Here is a 26,066-nt window from a genome sequence, read left to right as displayed (position 1 = left end):
GTGTCGTTTCGTGGCTAGTTGGTGTTCATGGATGCGAATCGTTGGCTGTCTTCCTGTTTGTCCTATGTAGTATTTTGTGTAGTCCTTGCATGGGATTTTGTACACTACATTGGTTTTGCTCATGCTGGGTATTGGGTCCTTCGTTCTGGTGTGTTGTTGTCTGAGAGTGGCTGTTGGTTTGTGTGCTGTTATGAGTCCTAGTGGTCGCAGTAGTCTGGCTGTCAATTCGGAAATGCTCCTAATGTATGATAGTGTGGCTAGTCCTTGTTCTGTTGTCTTTCCCTTAGGCATCTTTTGGTGAAATTGCGCGGGTATCCGTTTTTGGCGAATACATTGTAAAGGTGTTCTTCCTCTTTTTGCAGATCTGTATACTGCAGTGTGTTGTGGCCCTTTTGAATAGTGCCCTGATGCAACTTTGTTTGCGTGTGTTGGGGTGGTTGCTTTCGTAGTTCAGGACTTGGTCTGTGTGTGTGGCTTTCCTGTATACCTTTGTAGTAAATTCTCCATTAGGTGTTCTCTGTACCAACGCGTCTAGGAATGGGAGTTGGTTGTCCTTTTCTTCCTCTCTCGTGAATCGGATTCCTGAGAGTGTGGCGTTAATGATCCGGTGTGTGTTTTCTATTTCTGTGTTTTTAATGATTACAAAGGTGTCATCCACATATCTGATCCAGAGTTTGGGTTGAATTTGCGGTAAGACTGTTTGTTCTAATCTTTGCATTACCGCTTCTGCTATGAAACCAGAGATGGGTGAGCCCATAGGTGTGCCGTTGACTTGTTCATATATTTGGTTGTTGAATGTGAAGTGTGTTGTGAGGCACAGGTCCAGTAGTTTGAGTATGCCGTCTTTGTTGATAGGTTCAACATCCTATAACAGGTTGGCTATTGTTTCTCTGGCTAGGGTTTTGTCGATAGAGGTGAACAGTGCCGTTACATCGAATGAGACCATGGTTTCTTCCTTGTCTATGTGTATATTTCTGATGATGTCCAAGAATTCCTGTGTTGATTGTATAGAGTGTCTGGATGCGCTGGTCAGATGTTTCAGTTTCTGCTGTAGTTCTTTAGCCAGTTTGTGTGATGGTGTCCCTGGTAGTGATACTATGGGTCTGAGTGGCATGTCTGGTTTGTGCACTTTAGGTGGTCCATAGTATCTGGGGGTGTTGTTGCTTTCAGGTTTCATTCTTTGTGGTCAAACCTGGTTATTTGTCCATTTTTTTGTAGGTTCCTTGGTGTGTTGTTTATCCTATTGGTGAGCTGTGGTGTGGGGTCAAACTCCCTCTTTTGGTAGGTGTTGTCGTCTGCAAGTAGTTGCACTTTTTGGGTGTAGTCTGCTTTGTCCAGGATGACCGTCATTCTGCCTTTGTCTGCTGGTAGTATGATTATGTTCTTATCGTTTCTTCGTGATTTTAGCCTTGCTGCTAAGTGACATGGTTGTGTTTGCCGTTATACTACTATCTTAAAGTCTATGAATGAAAAGTCATCTTGTCATCTGTGGATGATTTCTTGCATTTTGAAGGAAGTTGAAGAATTGAAGTGATGGTTCAGTGCTTAGCTTTTGTTGATTTATCATCAAATGACTGAGCTTTCAAAACAGCCTTCAGTTTGTCAACTTTGTTCAAAGCATGCTGTTCAAGGGAAATACTAGTCTTGATTTTCTCAAACATGCGACTCAAGTCTCAAACTTAAAATAAGTGATATTAAAATGTCTTTATATCACACTAAAGTAAGTTTTGGTCCCTTAGAGAATGAAACTGGGAAATGGCAGACTTTGAACAGTAGTTTGTATGACAAATACTTGTGTTCAAAGTAGAAGACATAGCATCCCAAGTGTTGGAGGAAGTGAAGAGGCAAAAAAGGAGATAGGAACTTAAAACAATCATAAATACTAGAGGAAAAGTACTAAGAATGCAACTAAAGCTGAAGACTCAAGACTGCTGGACCTGTTGGTCCACATCTTGGGTTCTCAAAAGATGTATTTATGTACTGTTTGTTATCTTTTACATTCCTAAAGGCCCACGGATTGGAAAATAGTGAATGCAGCACCATTATTAAAGAAAGGAGGGGAAAAAAAAGCGGGAAACTCTGAGCCAGTTAGTCTAATGTTTGCCACTGTGGAAAATCTTGAATTTATTGTTATGTCGGTAATAGTGGGAAATTTGGAAAATCATAAAATCATTGTTGTTTTCTGCAAGGGAAAATAGTGTTAGCCAAACTTTCTTGAAGATGTAGCAAACATGATGTATAAAGGGGAACAGTAGATGTAGTATATTTTTGTCTCTAAAAGGCGTTCAATAAGATGCTGCACAAAAGGTTTCTACGCACACAAAAGCTGAAATTGTTGGAGGTTGATAGATTAACATGGATAGAGATATAGCTAACAGGAAACAAAGTCAGGGTAGTTTAGGCTGGAAAACTGTAATGAGTGGAGTTCCACAGGCCTTTATTATTTTTGAATTATTAATGACTTTGTAAAGGCTATTTGTAGTGTGATCATACTTGCTGCTGATGTGTAGATAGAGAAGCAAACTGTGAGGATGATTCAAAGAGTTGGCAAAGCTAGATAGGTGGTGTTAGACATGAATTGGCTGATGAGATATAATGTGGAAAAATGAGAGGTTCACTTTTTCAAAAGAACAGAACAACATTGAAATGAAAGAGAACCTGCAAAAGGTGCAGAAGGATCTGGGATTCCATGCGCTTCAATCACAAAAAAATTAGCATGCAGGTATGACAAACAAATAAAAAGGAATAGTCTTGTGTATTGCAAATGAGAAGTTCTTACTGCAATAGCTTAGGGCATTGTTGAAACAACATCTGGAATATTCTATTCAGTTTTGATCATTTTATTTAATATTGGAAGAAGTTCAGAAGAAAGTTCATTCAGCTAATTCATGCAATGAAGCAATTGTCATATGAAGAATGATTGAGCATTTACTCATTGAGAGTTTAGAAGCATGAGGGATGATCCTATTGACAGAAGTATAATTCTGTGGAGGTTTGACAGGATTCGAGGAAGTTCCTTTTACAGGGAGTCTGGAATAGTACAGAACAGAAGAGGCCCTTCAGCTCATTGTGTCATTACTTTCAAAAACTTATTATTATTTACACAGTCACACTTTTCTGCACTGGGCCCACAGCTTTGAATGTTATGACACTCGAGTGCTCATTCAAGTGTTTATTGTGAGGCAACTACCCTCCCAATGCATTCCAGCCCCCCCGCCACCAAACATTCCTGGTGAAAGAAATTTTCCTTAAATCTCTGCGAAGCCTCCTGCCTTTCACTTTAAAATTATGCCCCCTTGTTATTTGCCCTTTGACTAAGACCAACAGCTGTTTTCTATTCACCCTGTCCATGCCCCTCATAATCTTACATTCCTATGTCATGTCCCCTTTTAACTTTCTCTGCTTGACTATACCTGAAATGTACGCTTCATAAGCTTATAACCTCAAGTAACCCTGAAGTATTGAGAAATTCTCATTACAGCAGTTGCTCTTTAGATTCTTTAATGGTTCTATCAACACAGACTACGCATAAAATTAATAAAACGTGTTTTGAAATACATACATTTCTTGAATTGCTTTTCCTTGGACTGATGGGTTGGAATTTTCCTTTGACACACAGACAGTTGGGAAGGATTGTGCGCAGATAGAATGACATTACACTAGGAGACAGTAAGGTCTGCAGATGCTGGAGGTCAGAGTTGAGAGTGTGTTGCTGGAAAAGCACAGCAAGTCAGGCGGCATCTGAAGAGCACGAAAATCGATGTTTCAGGCCGGAGACCTTCAGGATTCCTGATGAAATGCTCCAGCCCAAAATGTTGATTTTTTTCCTGCTCCCCAGATGCTGCCTGACCTGCTGTGCTTTTCCAGCAATGCACTCTCAATTGAGATTACACTATTGAAATTATTAGAGGTGTATTACATTCCTCGAGCAGTTCAGGCTTAACCAAGTGGGTTCGGGGTCATTTGACTAACTAGATGTGGTAAAGCAGAGCAATTTTCTCATGTTTAATGAGATTTTGGCCACTATTTAAATATGTGTATGCATAATTCAAATTTTAAATAATTACTGACAGCGTTTGCCATGGCACAGGTCACTGATCTCAATCATCTTCTCAAGTTCTAAGTTTGCTCACTGAGCTGGAAAATTTGACCTCAGATGTTTTGTCACCATGCTAGAAAACATAGTCAGTGAACCTCCTTTGAAGCCCTGGTGCTCTGTCCTACATTCTATCTGTGTTTTGGTCTGTTGTGGTTGGCGATATCACTTCTGGTCCTTTTTCTGAGAGGTTGGTAAATGGGGTCCAAATCGACGTGTTTGTTAATGGAGTTCCGGTTTGAATGCCAGGCCTCTAGGAATTCTCCTCTGTGTCTTTGTTTAGCCTGTCCCAGGATGGATGCATTATCCCAGTTGAACTAACGTCCCTCGTCGTCTATGTGTAAGGATACTCGTGATAGTTGGTCGTATCGTTTGGTGGCCAGTTGGTGCTCATGTATCCTGGTGGCTAGTTTCCTACGAGTCTGTCCAATGTAATGTTTGTTGCAGTCCTGCAGGCAGCCTGCAGAGTATCCTTACACACAGACGATGAGGGACACCAACTCGACTGGGACAGGCTAATCAAAAACATACACCGGAATTCCTAGAGGCCTGGTGGTCAACCTGGAATTCCATCAACAAACACATCCATTTACCAACCTCTTAGAAAAAGAACTGGAAGTGATATCACCGACCTTAAGAAGCCAAGACACAAAAATAGAAAGCAGGACAGAACACCAGCGCTTTAACTGAGGCTCACTGATATTGTTACTTCGCATGGTGATGAAACGTCTGAGAACAAGTCTTCCAGCTCAGTAAGCAAACTTGCAAGCTGAACCACAACTTGAGCTACAAAGCTTCACAAAAATCACATTTCTCACAAGTTTGATGAAAGCATTCTCACTGTATTCAACACTGTACTGAACAACCCTCTGGCATATTTGTGCTCCTCCAATTCTGTACTTTGTAGCTTCCATAGTTTTAATTGCTTCACCATTATTGTTGATTTTAGCTTAGTTGTCCCTGAGCTGTGGAATTTGCTCCCTATACTACTTTGATTTGTTTAGGATCTCCTTAAAACCTGCCTTTGATCAAACTATTTGTCATCTGCCCTCATATCTTCTGTCAATCATGTAGTTTTTGGTTAGTGTGAAGTACTTGGGAATGTTGTATTATGAGCTATACAAATACAAATTTGTTGAAGTTTTTATTTAAAAATAGCATGACACTCAGAAGCTTTAAATTAAATAAATGAGCTATATCGAAAAAAAAACTCTGTTGGCTTTCCAATAAAATTGCTTAGATAAATGCATGCTTTCTGATGGTCTGTTCATAAACCTTTCAGGCTGAACCACAAGAAGCTGTCAAGTCCAACATTTGTGGTTTAAATGACACTTCTCCAAAAGAAACCCTCAGGCTGTGGTATTTCAATTCGAAGTAGCAAGTCCATTATTTCCTGTTCTTTTCGTTGCGGTTCATGTGTCAAATTGTTTAAGTCTCTGATGCATTATTCTTGAAGCTGAAATGCAAATGTTGAACCAAGAAAAACAGAAGCTTTTACGATGCCAGGTTTATCATGCATTTGGTACAGTTAATTTTTCTGGACTCTGAGAATGTTCCAGTAACACATTTTCATGGTTAAATGTACGTTTATAATTTGTCCATGATTTGTTTTCTAAGAAACACTTGCCCTTGCTTTTTAAAGCTAACAGTTATACTTAGTGAATATCAATTACTTAATATTTTCCGTCAATTGTTTGACCACAGGAAGACATGAATCTGAATGAGGACCGTAAAGTTCCACTCCGAGGAAAGGATCTGATGACAAAGAGAGAAATGGTGGTTCACTACATCTCTGCAACTGCCAAATCTGTAAGGTTTATTTTTGAGTAAATAACTATTTTAAGATAGCACAGTATATGCAAGTCCTTCGATCGTCAGATGTGATCAGCTTGGAGTGATCTGCTTTTGGCTTTGGCTAAACTGTAATCTATAATTGCTGCCTGAATGTTTCCTCCTTCATTGCTTAAAGCTGCACTACTTAATGTGGTTTTAAAATGCCTTCCTCCTATGGATAAATTGTTTGTGGGTTTGGCACACATCACACAAAATGCTCTAATCTGAAACATGATGCTTTTATTGCTATAAACTATTCGTGTCTTCTGTATCTACTGCCCAAGGGTAATTCATGTGATTTTTAAATCTTGGGTGGTATGTTTTGTCCAGAGGAATGGAGGCCAATTTTAGTTGTTCACAGTTTAACATATTCAATATGTAATTGCACTTCATTATTAATTTTAATAATTTTAAAAGTTCTAGAACAGATGAATATTCCACAATGACTTGTTTTGGTTTACCAATATTGAGGAAATTGAATGGGAGTTTATCACCCCATTGAATGTATTTGCTCATCATGTATGATTGAGTTGATTGTTTAAACCTGCAGTATAATTTTAGGTTGAATTGAGGAATATGAAATTTGTGAATATAATGTTGTCTAAAGTTTACCACTTTCTTGAAAACAAAATTGAATAGTATCAATTTTGCTCACAATCTTCAAACAAACATTTTTGAAACAAGCAGAGCTCCAGTTCAAGCCATTTCTCTGAGCATGAAGTATAATAGTTACAACCAGAAGAAACCTCATACTTTTTTTTAGTATCTGACGGCAGAAATATATCTCCAGTGAAAACAAAAAAATGTTGTCAACAAGACCATTTATCCCATTCATGAGGTTTCAGTTTGTATTTTCTGATTTTATTTTCCTGTCATTTATTTTTGTGGAGCTGTGTACCTGGATATGTCTTGGTAGATGGTTTTTGATGCAGTAATTATTTGATTAATTTTTTCTCAGTAAAAAATTCAAAATATGGGTGGAATTGCAAAGCACCCAAGGATGATGTAATGAATTGAATTTCTTTTTTTTAATCTTCTGTAGTATGTGCTTCATTATTTAATTAGCTATGTTTAAACACTAATTTTCTTTCTTTTAGTAAGCACTCATTTGTTCTAAAATTATTCTAATGTTAGCAACGTTAACAATTTATAAATTGAGATACTTTTTTGAAGTATTAAACCTTTGGGAATTTTTTGATTTTGAGCATTGTTCTTCAAACTTTGCTTAAAGTGCTAATACTTGTAACTGATGCACAGGATTTGCCCAGATTTAGCAGATGAAGGAAATGATATATAACAGCATATTTCCTGGGTGAAGCACAGCAGCAAAAAGTACACAACAAAAATCCAAAAACTAAGACAGCCTGTGAGCTGAAAGCTATTGCAGTCAGACAAATTATCAACTAGTACCTTAGATATAGAATAAATGTTTTGAAAGCTTTGTTTCTGTTGAAACTGCTGCTTCAGCTGCTCTTTTGGTATCACTTTTGATCTTCTCTCAGCTGGCTATCTCCTCAATTTAAAATTGATGCCACTGTCTGAAATGCTGCCCAGCATTACTTCCCTGTGGTGACCTGTCAATCACGGGACAGGAATGCCTGTTAATTGCCATACAGTTTGTCCGATTAACTATTTGCCTTTGTCAAGCAAACGTTTCTGAAATATCCTTTTGTGATATCTTTGTGACTAAACCTGTTTGTGCAGAGGCGAATTGTTAGCTGCTTGTTTCCAAAAGATTGCAGGCCCTTGCATATAGCTGCTGTTAGAATGTTCATTCTTTGGAATGGTTAGTGACTGTGTTTGTCTAAGAAAAGAAAGTCTAAGCTGTTTGTGCATTTTACACTGGTGCTATACAAGCAAGTCAGGATATTTCCAGATGATGATCAGTTCAATATTACGAGTTTGACTTCCTTTTAAAAATATTTGCAATTTAAAAATTAATTGCCTTTGAGTTGACAGTATCTTCTGAGGCTTTATTAATTAAAATATCGCAGTACGTAATCGAGAAATGTGCTGACATTTTAGTTAGATTGAAAAGCTTTGAACTAAAAAATAAACAGACTTTTTTTTAAGCATTTGGATATCTAACCAGGCAAACAATGCACTGTGACAGTCTACAAGGTGATCAGTGCTTTCCTGAAAGGCATTGTCATGATTCCAAAATCTTGGATTTGATACATGGAAAATCAGAGCAGTGAAATGAAGTAAATTGTACAACTACAGTTCCATTCATAGTTGTGAAATGTGAACATTAATACCAAATTAAAATATATATTGACATAAGGTGAAAACATTCAAACTGACCATTGTAACCTATTAGATCAGAATTTGCTTTGGGTGTCCAAACCAAAGCATATGATACATTTAGCAATACAATTCTACACGTGACTTTATTTTTGGTTTGAGTAGAAACATAAAAGAGTCGTGAATGATTTGGTAATCAGGTTTGTTTTGTTAACTTCAATGCATATGTTCCTCTTCAGTTATTAAATAAACTTGAGAACTTTCTTGAATATGAGGCATTTTCTTTTCATTGGTGATATAAAAATCCAGCTGCACTTAATTTCCTTTTGTAATCCTTAGAAATCTCGATAGTTAATTAACTGACCTCTTCACAATCTTGCTAAGATATGAATGTCTGAAGGCTTCCATGTTTGTACAATGTTTATACTGAATATTTTCCTCCTCTTTCTTTGCTTACTTGTTTCAGTTTTTCCTTTGTTTTGGGGCAAATAGCTGTCTTGGTTGCTAAAGTATGCTGAATGTTCCCTGGGTGAGCTTCAAACCAACTTGTATTTAGATTAACTTTATGCTGCTACCTTGTGCACTCTTTGAAATGCTTTTGTATGGCATTGGCACATGCTTAGGTTTTCAAAAATCCTGGTTTCATCGATTCCCATTGAACTTTAACAAACATTTCTTTCATGTTCGTGGGATAAGGTACTTTTTTCATCATCCTTTGTTATTTCATCATCCTTTGTTACATTTTTATTTCCCTTTGGAATTTAAGCTTTCTACTTTGCTAGAGTTTGTAATAGATATAAATCTTTTGAATTTTGAAATTTAAAATGCAACTAGATTTGGCCCAAAATACACTCATGCAGAAAGTTTAATAATGTTAATCTGCTGGTCTTTGGACTGGATGTATCTTCAATGCTGATTATTTAAACTCAATTACATTCCTTCCGCTGGCATAAATAATTGGATAAATATACTTGGAATCTCCAGGAGTACGGAGTGGTGGTAAAGTGATTCTTTGTTCTCATTTGATTAAAACATGTTATTTTTGCTTCCTCAACACTAAGTTACAACATGGAGCTAAAATTGAATTCGGTGGGATTAGTTGTGCAGTTGTAAACTATAATAACCTGTTTCTGCAGTATTCAATAGTGTAGGACAGTGTATTGTAACACAGAACTGGTGATCATCCCTCTGTTGGCATTACTGTGATGCATCTTTAAATGGATCTTTAACCCGTTTAGTCAGAAAAAAGATAAACTTTGAACTTAAATTCAAGAGTTTAGTTGCAAAGACTGGGGGACCATAACACTTATCAGATTTAAAACCCGACTTCACTGAAGAATGTTGTTCTGATTTTCATTTTGCTTAAGGTGTAGAATAAGGTACCCAATTACTCAGAAATCATTGGCTAAATTATGTAATTGTGGTCGTATAATCAAAATTGCTTTATCCAAAATTTTGAATTGACCATGTAAAAAGCACAGACAGCTAAATTAGAACCTAATGTTGAAATATTTACATTATCACATAACTTGAAATGTGACTTTACATTAAGAGAATATACTATGTTAGTTTGAAATGAAAATACAGTTTAATAGAATGAAGTGTACAAATGTGTGCACTGAGGAAGCAATACGTTTTGAGTTGCTATGTAAAGCAGACCTGTGTTGCCACTCTGTCACTTGTTTAATATGGTTTAGCAGGTTTTGCAGTAAAAGGTCACCAAGATGTCAGCATTCGGCATTTTGAGATATATGGATCATTGTGTTTGTTTTTTGGGAGTAGAGCTGGTTATAGAATCTCAAGAAATTGTGCTGTTCATTGTATTGTGCCCACATAACAATAATATAATGCACTTGATTGTAAGGTTTGGTTTTCATTCATCTTTAGGTGGAGTTTTACTTCAGTCTTGCAACCTTTTGGCTTGCTGCCTTAATAAATTGTGAAAGTACTATATTGGCAGCACAGTGCTTACTGTGTTACACCACCAGTTATCTCTCTCTGCAATGAGAGAACAGCGCAATGGTCCTCTAGAGTTTTGGCAACTTACCTTTATGATTTAATGAAAACAAAATAAATCACAATTATCAAATTTACTGAGTGATTCCAGCGAGAAAATCTGTAGACAAGGATTCACATTTTTTTAATCACCTTTTGCACTTTAACAATAAACACATTTAAGAAAGATTTCCCAGGTAGATTGCAGTAAATAACAGGTATAACAAGAATAGATTGCATGTGTAGTTGACATACATGGCAGTGACTTCAGCTAAAAACCACCTTCAGTTCTCTGAAATTCTAGTCCTTGCTGTTAGGTTCCCTAATTAACATAATTCTTTTGGAGTGTTCTTTTATTTTTAAGATCTGCTTCATCAAATTATGTTTACAATACCTGTTTAACTTGGTTGCTCCCCCAATGCCCACCTCCCAGAATTGCCTCCGCTTTGCCCTTGCTTGCTTTCTTATGGCTTGGCTTTGTTTTGCTTCCGTTTTGCATTGCCTCCCTTCATCCTAACTTGCCTCTCCTGTCTGATCTTACCTCCCTCTGTCCTTACTTTAGGCTGCTCCCTTTGCCAATGAAGCCATTTCCTTCTCCTGGCTATGGTTTCAAATTCCTACTAGATTGCTCCATCTCGTAGCAGGTGTTGGTCACTGCAGGGACTCTACAGCTCTCTACACTGACTGTTGCCTGTCAGTGCATGGAGTTTGGTTAATCTAAGAATGCAGGTGAGTGCACTTTGGGGAAAAAAAAATTGAAGTACTATTTAAATACTTGAAAATGTCTGAAGAAACCAAACTCTGCTTTTAGTCTTGATTTTTATCAGAACCTCTGATTCCCTGGTAAAGTCGGAATTTCAGGAATGTTACAGCAGCTTTCAGTGAAGACTTAGTGTAACCATGGATCAACTTTGGACCAACCTGAGTTCTGTGATAATGGTCTTCATTAGAATCTCTGAGGAGATTCCTCAGAACCTCCTTGGCTTTACACTCATCAGTCTTGATCCCATGGTTTTACGAGAAACAATTTCGCTTGAAGCCTCAACGCTGGGTGCACTGTATGGCTGGCTTTGGACAACCACTTCATTTATTGTGAAGCTGTAACAGTAACTTTATTTTTTCCTTATCTTTGCTCTTAAATCCAGCCTTCCTGTTTATTTCTAAACAAGTGTGCTGCAAACTTACCTGCCTCTAGCAGAATTTTGTCACATTGCCTGTTATTTTTTAATTGGTGGAGTCACCAATTAGATTGCTGGCTCCATATTAGATTCTCCACCCTGGATCGTGTGATTGCTGCTCCCACAATACATTGAACTGCCTCCAATGAATGCATGTCTTCTGTCTTGGGAGACCAGAACTGTGTGTAATACTCGTGGTCCCGACACAGTTGTATCAAGATTTCACTCCTTTAATAATAAAGCCCAGTGTTCCGTTTGTCATCTTAATTGCTTGCTCCATACCAACGTTTTTGTGATTTGTAATATGAGGGCAACCAGATCATTCTCTATCACAGGACTCTTTAGTCTTTCTCGTTTGAATAATGTTCTGCTTTTCTACCACAGTGCAAGGTCTCTCACTTTTCTGTATTATACTCAATTTACCAAATTCTTACCCACTCATTTTATCAATATTTGTTATTAGATTCTTGTTCTTCTTACAAGTTGCTTTCCTAACTATCTTTGTATTGTCAACAAATTTATCTGCTGTTCACTGCTTTGATATTCAAGTCATCCATGAAAGAACATCATTTTCAAAAATCAAAGAATCAAGTGACAAAAATCAGTGTGGAACTAGTCTATTCGACCCATCGAGTCCATACCGATCTTCCAAAGAGCATTGCACCCAGACATACCCCCATCTACTCTCTCCTTATAACCCTGCATTTCCCATGGCTAATCAGTGAGCCTGGACATCACAGACAATTTAGCATGGCCAATCCACCTAACCTGCATATCTTTGGACTGTGGGAGGAAACCAGAGCACCCAGAGGAAACCCCATGCTGTCACAGGAAGAATGTGCAAACTCCACACAGGCAATTGCCGGAGGGTGGAATTTAGCTCGGGTCCCTGCTGCTATGAGGTAGCAGTGCTAACCACTGAAATTTGCTGCTCCACTACTACCCTTTTCAAAATAACCTGCTTCTTTCTTCATGATAGATTATAATATTTCCCGATGTTGTTAAGCTACCTCGACTACAATTTGCTGGTTTCTATTCCCTCTTCCATCCTAAAATAGGGGCATTGCATTTGTAGTTTGTATAATTGACTGGAACCTTTCAAGAATCTAAGAAAATTTGAAAGACCATACAATTGCACCACCATCTTTGTAGCTACCGCCTTCAAGACCCTAGGCTGCAGGTCCTCCTTTATTCCCATTTTTTGCCTATATCTTTGTCCCCACTGATACTGATTACTTAAGAACTTAAAACATTGTCCTAAGAAAATGTGTTGAATACACTCAAACTCATTTTAAAGGTTACGTTTGCCAGGTTAGTTTGTCCAAACCATAATACGATTAAAATCACCCATAGTACTCACAGTCTGTTTGTTTTCCAGGATCCAACTATCTATCGATTAAAACACTGTCCTATTGTGTAACTACTGTCAGGATCCAACTGTGTTATTGCTGTTAATATTTTATACTTTCAGAACCTACTATTGAATGAATTCAAACAAAAGGAGACCTGGAAATTGTACCCAACAGTAACTTAGCACCCTAGCTATTTCTTACTTTTTAGTTAGCTCATAGGATATGAGCATCAATTATTGTGCATCCCTGATACCACTGGAAAAGTGATGGTGAGCTGTGTTGAACTGCTGGAGTTCTTGTGATTTAGGGACCTCTGCATTTTTAACTCGTGCCTTGCAGATACTGGGTAGGCATTTGGAAGACATGAGGTGAATAACTTGCTCTAGATTTCCCAGTTTCTAATCTGCTTCACCCAAATTACTTCCACATTTTGATCTTTTTGAGATGGAACCATTCCTCACTATTGACCTTAATTTTTTTTATAACAGATCTACCTGACTGCATTTTGCCTTTGTGCTCTCTTTCTAGAATGTTAAATATCCTTGAATGGTCAGTTCTCAAACTTGTCAAGCTGTAACAACATCTCTGTAATAGTTAGTTTATACCTGTTGATTTCTGATTGTGACATTGATTCAAGTGTACTGCATGTGTATTCTGATGAAGAGCCATTAGCTCTATGCTTGTAGCAAATTTCCATCTTCTGACCCTGTTTAGTTGTGCAAACATATTGTTGTCCTGACTAATTAGAATTTTTAAAACTTAGAATCTATCTCCATCTGAGGGACTTGTACCTCTATTTCTTTGGGATAAATATTGCAAGTCTGAATTATTTGAAAATTAATGCATTGCAGCGAATAAAACATGGCTTTGATATTAACATTGTTGGATATCAGATCAGGTTTACTCAACATTTTTGGACAGCAAGTACTCTTCCATCTAATTCAGGCATTTTTTGACTTGCTATCACACTTCAAATTTTCATAAAGTATCTTTGAAACCAATAAAAAGTTAGTTACAGCCAGCATCTCTCAGCAGACCTAGACTGAGAATGAAAAGCAGCAAAGATAAACAAGGAAATTTGACCTTGTAAAATAAATCTACATTAAAGCAATTGCAAAATAAAATATTACAGTGACAGTGGCTGTAGTTGAACAGCAATCATACGAGAAATTACATGGATAATTAGCAACAGAAAAGCAAAAATTAATACAATTTTGAAATATCAGGACAGAGAAATTGGAGGTAATTGCAGTTTGGGAAATGCTTCATATTTATTGTCATTTGACACATCGATCTTTTATGGTGGTACAAATGGTGTGTGCTAGGTTTGAGGTGCAGTACTTAATTTTGGAACTAGTAGACACAAATTGAAGCAAGATTTGTAAGTTGTGAAATAAATATGTAATACCTTTATATGATTCAATATGAAGGTTCTGCCAACTCTCATGGAAAATGATATGTTTGCATCCAGAATTCTATTTAAGTGATAGAAGCACCTGGCATATGAAAGTTATACAACATTCAAAACACATTTTTGATATTTTGACTTGATGAAATTCATGGTTGTATTTTGGAGTTGGTAACTTTAAACAATTATCAACTGACCAGTGTATTTTTGAAAATTGGTAACATCTTACTGTGAAACCTGCTGAAATGCTTCATCAGATCTTTTGTAAAAATAATTGGTTTTGTATGGTAATCTACACTGCTCAAAGCTATAAATGTATTACTAATACTGTAACTAAACTACATTATGATTAATCAGTGTAAAGCTGAGCTCACTAATAATGCTGTTTTGATTTTTTGTTTTGTCTCTCCAACTACTACTAATTTGCACTACACTAACCACTGCATTCAGATAACTGGAAGCAAAGTTTCGGTGAGTAATACTGCTTAGTTTTGTCTATTCTTACAACAGTAATTTTTAATCTCAATTTACCCAAACACGTGCTTTCAAGTGAGTAGTCAGAGTTTTTGATGAGGAAAAGTAATAGTACTGTATAAGATATTTTCATTAGAAGGCAAGGTGCTGTGCATCAATTCAAGCTAATAGATGTTGTTGAATAACCTTGTTCTACATGTATTTTACAGATGAAAATGAACCCAAAATGCAAAATTATCATTTGTTTACAGTGGCACCGTCTCAATATTTATAACTGATGATTTGAATGATTGATGAGATTAAGACCTGTTACAACAATTATGTTTTGAGGATTTTATTTTAAACTACTGATTTCAGTATCTTTTAGTTTTAATAACTCTCATCTTTGAAAGAAACTTAATACGTTTTCACTCATTCACTCATTTAGTCAGCTTTCTTATGGTAAGATACTTGTGTGATTTTACCAAATTCTACTTAGACTAATGAGTAAAGAGGGATATCAAATAATCATCTGGAATACTTTTAGAAGTTTGAACTTTGGCAAGCACTTGAAATTTGCTCTGTTATGTATAAAACAAAGTCCATGCTGTGATCTACGTTGTTTCATTGTTTATGATTGACAGATTGTCCCTCTTGACTTCCGTATTTGACGTTACATTGCATGTTTTTTGGGAATTAGAATTTGCCCTTCTAAGAGTCTGGCTTGTTTGTAGTGTGTAAATTGTGTAAAGGAGTAGGTCATTCAGCCCATCTGGTCTGGTCTGCCTTTCAGTTAGATCATGGCTGATTGCCTACCCTAGTCTTACTTTTCTACATTTATGTACATATCCCTTGATGTCATTGGTCTGCAAAATCAATTAATTTCTGCCTTGAACTTTCTCAAGTAACTTGAACCGGTTTATCAAAGATTATTTCTTTCATAAATCATGTTAACTCTGACTAATTTTATTATTTTTTTCCTAAGTGTCCTATTATCACATCTTTGATGAAAAAGCTTTATAATCACAACATCCTTTACAATCTTGATCACAAGGTGTTAAGTTGGGATGCTCAGTAATGACTGCAGAGAGTTTTGTACCATTTGCCATGATTCAAACGCTGAAGCAGTCCTTGCCTAAATACAGCAAGATTGAATGGCACAAGATGATATTCAGACTTGGGCTGACCATTGGAAAGTAACATTTGCAATACACAACTGTTAGGCAATGAATATCTAAAACAGGAGAGATTCTAACCATCTTGGTATTCAAAACCATCATTGCAGCCCCCACTGTCAACATCTGGAGGTTGCTGTTGACCCAAAACTGAACAGGGCAAGATCCTTATAAATACAATGCTACAAGAGCAGGTCAGAGGCTAGGAATTCTGCAGAGGGCAAGGTACAAGTCAAACGTGCAATGGAATACTCCCCACTTGTATGGATGAGTGCAGCTTCAACAGCACTCAAGAAGCTTGATGCCATCCAGGCCAATGCAGCCTGTCAGGTTGGCAGCACTTCGACAAACATTCACTCACTTCATGATTGATGCTCAGTAGAAGGACTGTGTACCACCTGTAAGATGCACTGCAGGCATTCACCAAGGCTTCCTACATTGCACACCTTCGAAACCTGCAGCCACTACCATTTAAATGGGCAAGGGCAGCAGATACGTTGGAAAACCACTTTTCTAGTTACTCTCCAAACCACTCACCATCCTGACTTGGAAATATTTTGTCATTCCTTAGTGTCACTGTATCACAGTACTGTACTTCTGTAGCTCGGAGTGTTGTGGGTACACATGCACCTGATGAATTGCAACACTTTAAAAGGGAAGCTTACTTCCATCTTCTTTAGTGATAGGCAAATGTTGGTGCTGCTAGAAATGCTCACATCTTCTGAATAAGTTTTTTAAAAAACCCAACTTTTCCCAACTACATACATTAAGCTAACAGGTTTGTAATTCTCCATTTCCCTTCTTCCTTTGTTAAATGTTGCAGTGGTTTTTATCCATTCTGTTGGAATGATACAGTTTTTAAAAGAAAATCACCAGCGTGTCTCCATGCTGTCCTCTTTCGATATGCTGCCATGTAACTGAAATGGTCCTGAGTTAGTTAGCCTTTAAAGCACTCATCTCAAACTAATACAAATTTATTTTAGAGGATAATTTTCACAGGTTCCTTGGTTGCTGAGTAAGTATGGGAGATGCTCTAAATCTTCCTCCACTCCAATGTACTTTTCTTACTTCTGTGCCATTTTCCTGTCTTCCATTGTATATTTTCTGGTCTGTACCTGTAATCAGCCTTCATTGGTCCTATCTGATCTTGTCTTTTTCATGTGCTGAAAATAATATTTTACAGTCTGCTTTACATTTCTCTCTGTCTTGCATTCTTATTGTTTCTTTTCCAGTTTCTTGGTTTTTCTTTGCTAGATTTTGATTTGCTTCCAGTCCTCACTTTTTGATGTCACTCCCTTTAACCTAATATTATTTTTAACTTTCGTTAGCCATGGTCGATTCATATTTGTGTCTATATTTTGTTGGCAATGTAATAGTAGCTATTGTTGTTTATCATCAGTCTTCCAGTGTACTTTTCTCGGACATCATGACCAACTTGGCTCTTGTAACTCCATAGTTTCCTTTCTTAAGGTTTAAGATCTGAGCTTCAGAATTAGAAGTTATGATGTAGTCTTTTCGACTTAGTTAATACTAAATCTATGATAATCCAATCCTTAGTTGGTTCTTCATTGTAATACTCAAGGAATTTGTTTCCTTCATGCTCTAGGAAATTGCCTTTCATCACATTTCTACTGACATTGTTAACCCACTCTGTATGTAAATTTAAACTAACTTTTATTGCTCTATTATCCACGGTCTATGCATCTCTAATTTCCTGATTATACCAGGCCTAACATTACCACTATTGTTTGATTGTGTATAAATCACTTTCTCCAATGTTTGAAGTCTCTTGGCTCCATCCAAACTGATTCTACATCCAAACTGATTCTACATCCTGATCCTTTGATCTTAGATCCCCTGTCACTTATATACCAAGATTGATGGAGTTGCAGATAGTGAGGAGAGTTGTTGAAGGATACAGCAGAATATAGATAAGTTGGAAGCATGGCCACAAAGATGGCAGATGGAGTTTAATCTGGATATTGAGAGGTGATGCATTTTAGAAGGTCATGTACCATTGGAAATTATACAGTAAATGGCAGAACTGTTAGGAATATTGATATGCAGACGGGTCTGGGTGTGCAGGTCCAAAATCACTGAAAGTGGCAGCACAAGTAGATAAGGTAGTTAAAAAAAGGTTTATGGCATGTTTGCCTTCATTGGAAGGGGCATTGAGTGTAAGGACAGACGAGAATATGCTGCAGTTTTACAGAATTTTAGTTGGACCACACTTGATATATTGCCTACAGTTCTGGTCACAACACTGCAAGCAGGACTTTGATGCTTTGGCCAGGATACAGAAAAGGTTTACTAGGGTGTTGTGTGGTATGGGGGAATTTTAGCAATTGTGAATGACATGGATAGAGTGGAATATATGAGGCTTTTTCCAAGGGTGGAGGAGCCAGTTACGAAGAGACTCCGGTTTGTGGTGTGAGGGAAGGATGTTTAATTGAGATGTGCGATGCAGGTTTTCCACAGTGTGTGCCTGGAACGCTTTGCCAGAGGAAATGGTGGAAGCAGATGCAATAGCAGCATTCAGGAAGCACCTGCATAAATACATGAACGGGAAAGGAAAAGAGAGATACGGATCCTGGAACTGAAGCCAGTTTTGGTATGGAAGGGCAAAATGTGGCGGCACAAGCTTGGAGGACCAAAGGGCCTGTTGCTGTGCTTTATTGTTCTTTGTTTCTAGTGTCAGTCCTGCAAAGGTGTAGTCCATCCATCTTGTCTAAGTTACGTCTGCCCCAGAATAGGTCCTAATATCTCAAAAATCTGATGCCCTCCTTTCTCCAGCCACTTGTTCAATTCTACATGAAGTATAATTCTGAATTACTGAGTTTGCGGCTGATCATTTTTAATATTCCTAACTCCCTAAAGTTTACTTTCAGAGCCTCATCATCCTCTCTACTTGTCATGTTGTACCTACTGTAGACTGTGAAACATCCATATAATGAATGTCCTGTCCCTGTATCATTAGGTTTTTGACCTTGCCATAAGGGAGGCAGTGAGCCGTTCTGGAGTCATGTTTATAACCACATCAACACCTTTGTTCCTATAATGAATGAATCACCTGTCATTTTGGTCTTCTGATCCTCTGGAGTTGAGCCACTCCTGATATCAGAGTTTTGGCTTTGACTGTGCTTCACTGTGGAACCATTGCTGTCATGAGCACACAAGTGGATAGTCATCCAGTGAGCCTGATTGTCTCAGCGAACAGCTTGTTCTCTTGGATTGTCTGAAGGTCACCCATTCCCTATCTGCCTGTGTTTTCCTACCCTTTAGTGTGACCATCATTCTAAATGTGCTATTCAAATAATTCTATCACCATGTTTCTAGTCAGTGGCTGAGTTTCAAAACCCTAAGCTCAAACTTGTGTAGCTGCTCACACTTGCTACAAAAGTATTTGCCTTGGTACGTGTGGTGGGCCTTTGATTTCTTGACATGACACCGATTGCACATAACATTTGGCCAAGTTTCCTTGCATAACTTGACATTAAAAGCGATTTATTCCAAGTAAAATAGCCAACTAGTCACTCACTAAACACTTCTTCTCTTGCACTGAGCTAAGAACTGAATAATAATAGTGAGAAATTGGGGAAAAAAAAGTACACTTTTGCTGTCTTTGTCGAACTGTCATTCACCAAACTTGTATCTGCTCACTCTGCTTACAGACTGCACTTAGTGTGCATGATTAAATATTTTAAATGTTTTAAGATGTGTGAAACTGGAGAAATATTTTGTACTAAGATGCTGTGTTTGTGATGTTCACTTGAACTTCTCCAACTTTGACACCTGCTGTTGGAATTGAGCACTTCCAGACCAGATATAATGTAGCCTTGAAACAAAATAAAGCCATCTTTGTTATCAAAGATGGTTCATTTGCAGCTTTCAATACAGTTTCCATATGAGTGACCAAGAAAGGCTGTTATTAGCGAAAAGGATCTGCCTTCTGGTGGAGCACTGATGATGATTACTCTGTGATGTGTTCAGATATTACTGTGTTTATACATAATGTGTTAATGTAATGTGTTGTTATTACTGAAAAGTCCAAGCAAATTTCACATTTTTCTGATCAAAGTTAAATGTGTTCCTGTGAAAAACTTGTAAATTTCCCCACCAGTGAAGTCTCCTGTGAGATATTTGTCACTGCTGTGATTCGATGTTAGCCTGTTACAGTCATTCTGTTGCTTACTGTCAACATTGATGTGACTTGGAACAATTCTCTTGAACTATTCAAGGTACTTCCTATGTAGAGTCATAGAATTATGCAGCATGGAAATAGACCTTTCAGTCCAACAGGTACATGCCAAACAGGTATCTTTAATTGATCTGGTCCCATTTGCAACAAGAAACCTTTTTTCTTCATCTACCCATCCAGATGCTTTTTAAATGCTGTAATTGTATCTGCCTCCACCACTTCCTCTGGCAGCTCATTCCATATATGCACCACGCTCTGCACAAAAATATTGTCCCTCAGGTGCCTTTTAAATCTTTTGTCTCTCATCATGAACCTATGCTGTCTAGTTTTGGAATCCCCTACCCTGGGAAGAAGGCCTTATCCATGCCCCTCATGGTTTTATAAACATCAAAAAGATCACCCCTCAGCCTCCAACACTCTGGGGAAAGATAAGCTACAGTCTATTCAGTCTCTCCCTGTAACCTAACCTTCTAATCCTGGCAATATCCTTGCAAATCGTTTCTGAACCCTTTCAAATTTAACAACATTTTTTTCCTTTGGCAGGGCGACCAGAATTGAACGCAATATTCTAAAAGTGGCAGAACCAATATCCTGTACAGCCGCAACACAACATCCCAACTCCTGTGCTCAGCGCACTGATCAGTAAAGGCAAATGTGTCAAATTCAGCCTTCATTACCCTGTCCTCATGTGACTGCACTTTCAAGGATCTAAGAACCCAAGGTCTCTTTGTTCAGCAGAACTCCCCTGGGACCTACTATTAACTGAATAAGTCCTGCCCTGATTAGCCTTACCAAAATGCAGCACCACACATTTATCTAAACTGTTGCTGCCACTCCTCAGCCCATTGTCCCATCTGATCAAGTTGTACTGTCTGCTACACCACCAGTTTTGGTGTCATTTGCAAACTTACTAAACATTCCTCATATGGTCACATTCATGTTAACATTTATGTACATACCAGAACATTGAACCCAGCATTGATCCTAGCAGCACACCACTGGTCACAGGTCTCCAGTCTAAAAAAAAATCCTCCACCACCATCCTCTGTCTCCTATCTTCAAGCCAATTTTGAATCCATTTGGCTAGCTCACCCTGGATTCAATGTGATCTAACCTTGCTAACCAGTCTCAATCAAGTTGGTGAGGCACAATTTCCTATGCACGATCCCAAATCAGTTCTTGCCTTTCTAAATTCACATAAATCCTGTCCCTCAGAATCCCCTCCGACAACTTACCCACCATTGACAAATTAGGCTCACTGGTCAATAGTTCCCTGGCTTTTCTTTACCACCTTTCTTAAATAAAAACATGTCATTCGCCAATCTCCAGTGTTCCGGTAACTCCGCAAGGGGCCCAGCAATCAGTTTGCTATTTTCCCACAAAGTTCTGGGATAAACCTGATCTGGTCAGGAGATTTTATCTATCTTTATGCATTGTAAGATGTCCAGCACCATCTCTTCTGTAATGTGGACAATTTTCAAGACATAACTGTTCATTTCTCCAAATTGCCTAGCTTCAATGTCCTTCACTACAGTAAAATACTCGTTTTGTGTGTGTGTGTGTGTGTGTGTGTGTGTGTGTGTGTGTGTGTGTGTTGGTGGTTTCACACACAAATGGCCTTGTTGATCTTTTACTGGCCCTATTCTTTCCCTCATTAATCTTTTGCCTTTAATTTATTTGTAGAATTGTTTTGGATTCTCCTCAACCCTGTTTGTCAAAGTTACCTCATATCCCCGTTGTGCTCCATGATTTCCCTCTTAAGTACATTCCTGCTGCCCTTATACCTGTCCAGGAATTGACCTGATTCCATCTGTTTATACTTGACATACTTTTTCTTGACCAGAGCCTAAATTACTCTTGTTATCCAGTATTCCCTACACCTGCCAACCTTGCCCTTTACACTAATAGAACATACTGTCTCTGAACTCTCAATATCTCTTATTAATGTGTTGCTTGGTTACTCGGTGCCATGAAGTTTTAAGTTCTTGCATTGCACTGCACTTAAGATTATTTCACATACCTTCTGCAAATTGCAAGTTTGAAAATGAGAATATTAAATAACTCTCGTCTAATTTTGTGAATTAGTTACTGGAAATTATTAATTATCTATCGTGTTCTCATAATATTTATTATCTTCATGCCATTCTTTGGTAATGAATTTAGTGTGTGCTAAGAACATGGTGTAAAGCAGGATGACACCCAGTTGACTCCAAATGCCAATATCATCGGAGGCATTGTAAAAGGTGGCTTTTGTTTTATTTTCATTCTGCAGGTATTAATTTTAATTTGAGGCTTAACTAGTTTGAAATAAAACAATTAAGTGCAACCATGCTTATTAGATAATCTCACTTTTTGTGACATGCTCAATTTTAAAAAGACTTCTGGTTTTCCTGAGATGATCGACATATAGCAGCACAGCTCTGTAAAAGTGACACTTCAAATTTGGTTCTGATAGCTTTCTACTCCAATATCTAAACATGGTGAGGCCACTTTTAGAATATTGCACACAATTCTGGGTGCCCTTCTATAGAAAAGATATTGTTAAACTTGAAAAGGTGCAGAAAAAATTTCAAGGATGTTGCTGGAACTGAAGTTTTGAGTTCGAGGGAGATGCTGAATGGGTTGAGGCTTTTTTCTCTGGAGCTTCGGAGACTGAGGGGTGACCTTATCAGAGGTTTATGAAGTCAGGAAGGGAATGGATAGAGTAAATAGATAAGGTCCTTTCCCCAGCGTAGGGGAGTCCAAAATTGGAGAATTTCAATTGAAGGTGAGGGGGGAAAGATTTAAAAGGGACCTGATGGGCAACTTTTTCAAACGGTATGGTATATGTGTGGAATGAGCTGCTAGAGGAAGCGTTGGAGGTGGGTACAATTACAACATTGAAAAGCCATCTGGATGGGTATGTAGATAGGAAGGGCTTAAATGGCGGAGTGGACCCAACGTGCGGAATGGCTTTACTTCCACTGGATATGGATCAAACACTGGCAAATGGGACTAATTCAGGTTGGAATATCTGGTCGGTACAGATGAGTTGGACTGCACGCTCAATTTAACAAGTTATTTTCTGTAGAAGGAAGACTAAAATTGTGTACAGTATTTTAAAAGTGGCCTCACCACTTTTAGAAATCAAAAGTAGAAAGCTATCAGAGCAGGATTTAAAATTGCAGATGACTTTGACTATATTTCAGTCATTACTAAAAGCTGATTTATTAAACAAATTACAGAATTATATGTTTTCAAAGTATATAAACTTGTGATATATATTATATATAAAATTTATGTATATGTCAATATTATCTGGAGCATTTTGTATTGATTTTGATTATCTGTGATTATTTGGTTTTTCTGAGGTAATATCATTGATTTTATTAAAATGAAAATTTTTGGATGCATGCCCTCCATTTACCATTGAAAGACATGTCTGCACTGTGAATGTAGTTTATACATGTATCTGCTCATTGAACTGGAAAATTACTCATTTCATGTTTAGTTGTGAGATTAAGCCTTTAAATGATCAGTGTCTAATTTTGTCACTCGTGACTTCGCAGGGGACAGTGAGTTTTGATGGATGGTTTTAATCAATACCGCGTATATTCATGATGCACTGGACATAAATTTGTAAAATCTTGGTAACATAGTCTTTGCTGAACCATGTGCTAATTAAGTTGCAAAACAACATCAGCATCATTGAGCTTTAGACCTTGCATCATAAGAATCAGAATTGTACACTACAAGAGGGCCTTCAACCCAATAAAATTATACCAAAAATGCACAAAATCTGCACTACTCCTGCTATCCAGCATTTCTTAGAGCCATGGTCCAGTGTAGACAAAAGAGCTGAATTCTCATTGAGGTAAGAGCTATTGTCCTTGTCATTAAGGCATTTGACCAATTGTGGCATTTAGGGAATTGAACAATACTCCTGTTGGTGTGGGGGTCACTGTTGATTACAGAACTCTGTTGTTTGGAGTTCATATAACACTAAGGACAGTCGTTATAGTTGTTGAAGGCCAGTCATTTCGACTCTAGGACATCAATATTGGAGTTCTTTAAGGTCATGTTCTAAGCCCAGGTATCTTCCAGCATTTCCATCACTGATCCATCTACCTTAAGGTCAGAAGTGTGATGTGCATTGATTATTGCATAGGTTTCATACAATTCACAACTCCTGAGGTATTGAAGCAGTCACAGGTAGCATGTCTTGGACAACGTTCAAACTTCGTCTGAAAAGTGATTGATGATATTTGTGTCATGTAAGTGGTATTCCCATTTTTGAATGTCAGTTGTGGCTCCTATAGCCCATTAGTCTCTGAGCCACAAAGTTTTATTTTCAAATTCCACTTCAGAATCAAGGCAGGTATTCTAGTCCAATACAGGAGTGTTGATTTGTTGAGATGCTCTTTTGATGAGACATTAAAGCAATGCTCCACCGGCCTATTCAGGCAGATGCAAAAGATACCATGGTACCATTTCAAAGAAGAGCAGGAATGTTATCCAGGCTGTCCTAGTGAATATTTACCCCACAACCAAAACGTTAAAGTAGATTATTTGGCCATTATCACATTGAGGAAGTTTGCTGTGTGCTATTGCTCCTAATTTTTCAACATTGCAACACATCAAAAAGTATATTTCATTGTAAGACACTGTTTCATGTCTGGTAGTCATGACAGACACTGGATATATTATTTTCTTTTTGAATTCCCACTATTACTAAGTTTTGGTCATGATTGATCAGCACTGCTATTTAAATACTGTAGTTACAAGACCAGCTTAAAAGCTGAGAATTTTGTGGTGTGGTGCTTGTCTTGTGACTCACATAATCTCTCCAAGGCATAACTCAGGCATGTATTGGAATAGTGACCACTTGTCTGGGTGAGGGACCTCCAAGTACAATCAAGAAGCTATATGCCATTGTGGATAAATGGCCCTCTTGATGAAAACCCAATCACCACTTTAAGTATTCACTTCCTCTTAGAGTAATTTATGACAGCAATATGCATATAATTCACTTGATAGATTTTAGCAACTTGCCACAAATTCTTTGAGACCATCTTCCAAACCTGTGACTTCATTCATCTTGGAGTGTAGCAGGTTCTTGTCAACATCAGCACCTGCAGAATACTTTTGGAACAAAAGCCATCTTGACCTGGAATTTTATCACCCCTCTTTCATTGTTGCTGTGTCAAAGTGTTGGAATTACTGCAGTACAAATATAAGTGGGTGTAGCCAAATAAAATGGATCATAACAGTTCAAGAAGGCGACGACTCATGATATTTTCAGGTGTATACGAGAGGACAGCAAATTGCAAGCTGTTTTCATATTCCATAAATAGATAAAGAAAATAATGATACACCAATATGGGCCATTATATGAATGCATCTGTTATTTGAACAGAAAACCTCTGGGTTATTACCTATTTGTTCCCATTTATCAATTCGGCTTGCCATATCCTGAAATCTGGCAAATTTGTCAAAAGGAATTTTCCTTTTGCAAAACCATCTTGACTGCTTCATTTGTGTTTAACTTTTCTAAATGGCCTTTCTTAATAATGGACTCTAGCATTTTTTCCAATAATGGATGTGAGGGTAACTGTCCTATTGTTTCCGGCTGCATGTCTCCTTTTCTTCATGAACAAGTGTTGCACCAGCAGTTTTCCAAATCATTGGACTGCTCCTGAAATCCTGAGAGATCTGGAATGTTTTGTTTAATACTGCCATCATCTTTTCAGACAATTCATTTCAAACCCTTGGACCCAGGCCATCAGGTCCTGTTGGAGTATCTGCCTTCGCTCCCATTAATTTGTCAAAAATTTTGTCCTTCTGCCATAGGAACTTTTGCAAGGCTTCCCATTAAGCACCTTCCTTCTTTGGTGTCATTGGAATGCTTATAATGTTCGTCACTGTGAAGACTGCAAAATCTTGGTTTAAATAATCTGACCTTTTTTGTTCCCTGTTTGCCGGTGTTGGACTGGGTGGACAAAGTTAAAAATCACAACACCAAATTATAATCCAACAGGTTTATTTGGAAGTACAAGCTTTCGGAGTGCTGTTCCTTTGTCAGGTCACGAGCTACTTGATCAAGGAGCAGTGCTCTGAAAGCTTGTACTTCCAAATACACCTGTTGGACTATAACC

At 37.8% G+C, this 26,066-nt stretch overlaps 1 protein-coding gene across 4 annotated transcripts in view; it reads left to right on the top strand.

Moving 5' to 3' along the window:
• diaph2 (diaphanous-related formin 2) overlaps positions 1–26,066 on the top strand; it is a 739,556-nt gene that overhangs the window by 112,580 nt on the left and 600,910 nt on the right. For 3 of the 4 annotated variants that reach the window (XM_060832634.1, XM_060832633.1, XM_060832630.1), the window contains 2 exons: positions 5,801–5,905; positions 14,557–14,577. In XM_060832634.1, the coding sequence (XP_060688617.1) occupies positions 5,801–5,905; positions 14,557–14,577 (126 nt within the window). The remainder of the gene's footprint in view (positions 1–5,800; positions 5,906–14,556; positions 14,578–26,066) is intronic. The other variant, XM_060832631.1, reaches the window with a different exon arrangement.

The sequence above is a fragment of the Hemiscyllium ocellatum genome, chromosome 11 (assembly GCF_020745735.1).
Source record: "Hemiscyllium ocellatum isolate sHemOce1 chromosome 11, sHemOce1.pat.X.cur, whole genome shotgun sequence".
NCBI classification, from domain to species: Eukaryota; Metazoa; Chordata; class Chondrichthyes; order Orectolobiformes; family Hemiscylliidae; genus Hemiscyllium; species Hemiscyllium ocellatum.
The sequence above is the reverse complement of the archived record's forward strand: the minus strand, read 5'-3'. Positions and strand labels throughout refer to the sequence as shown.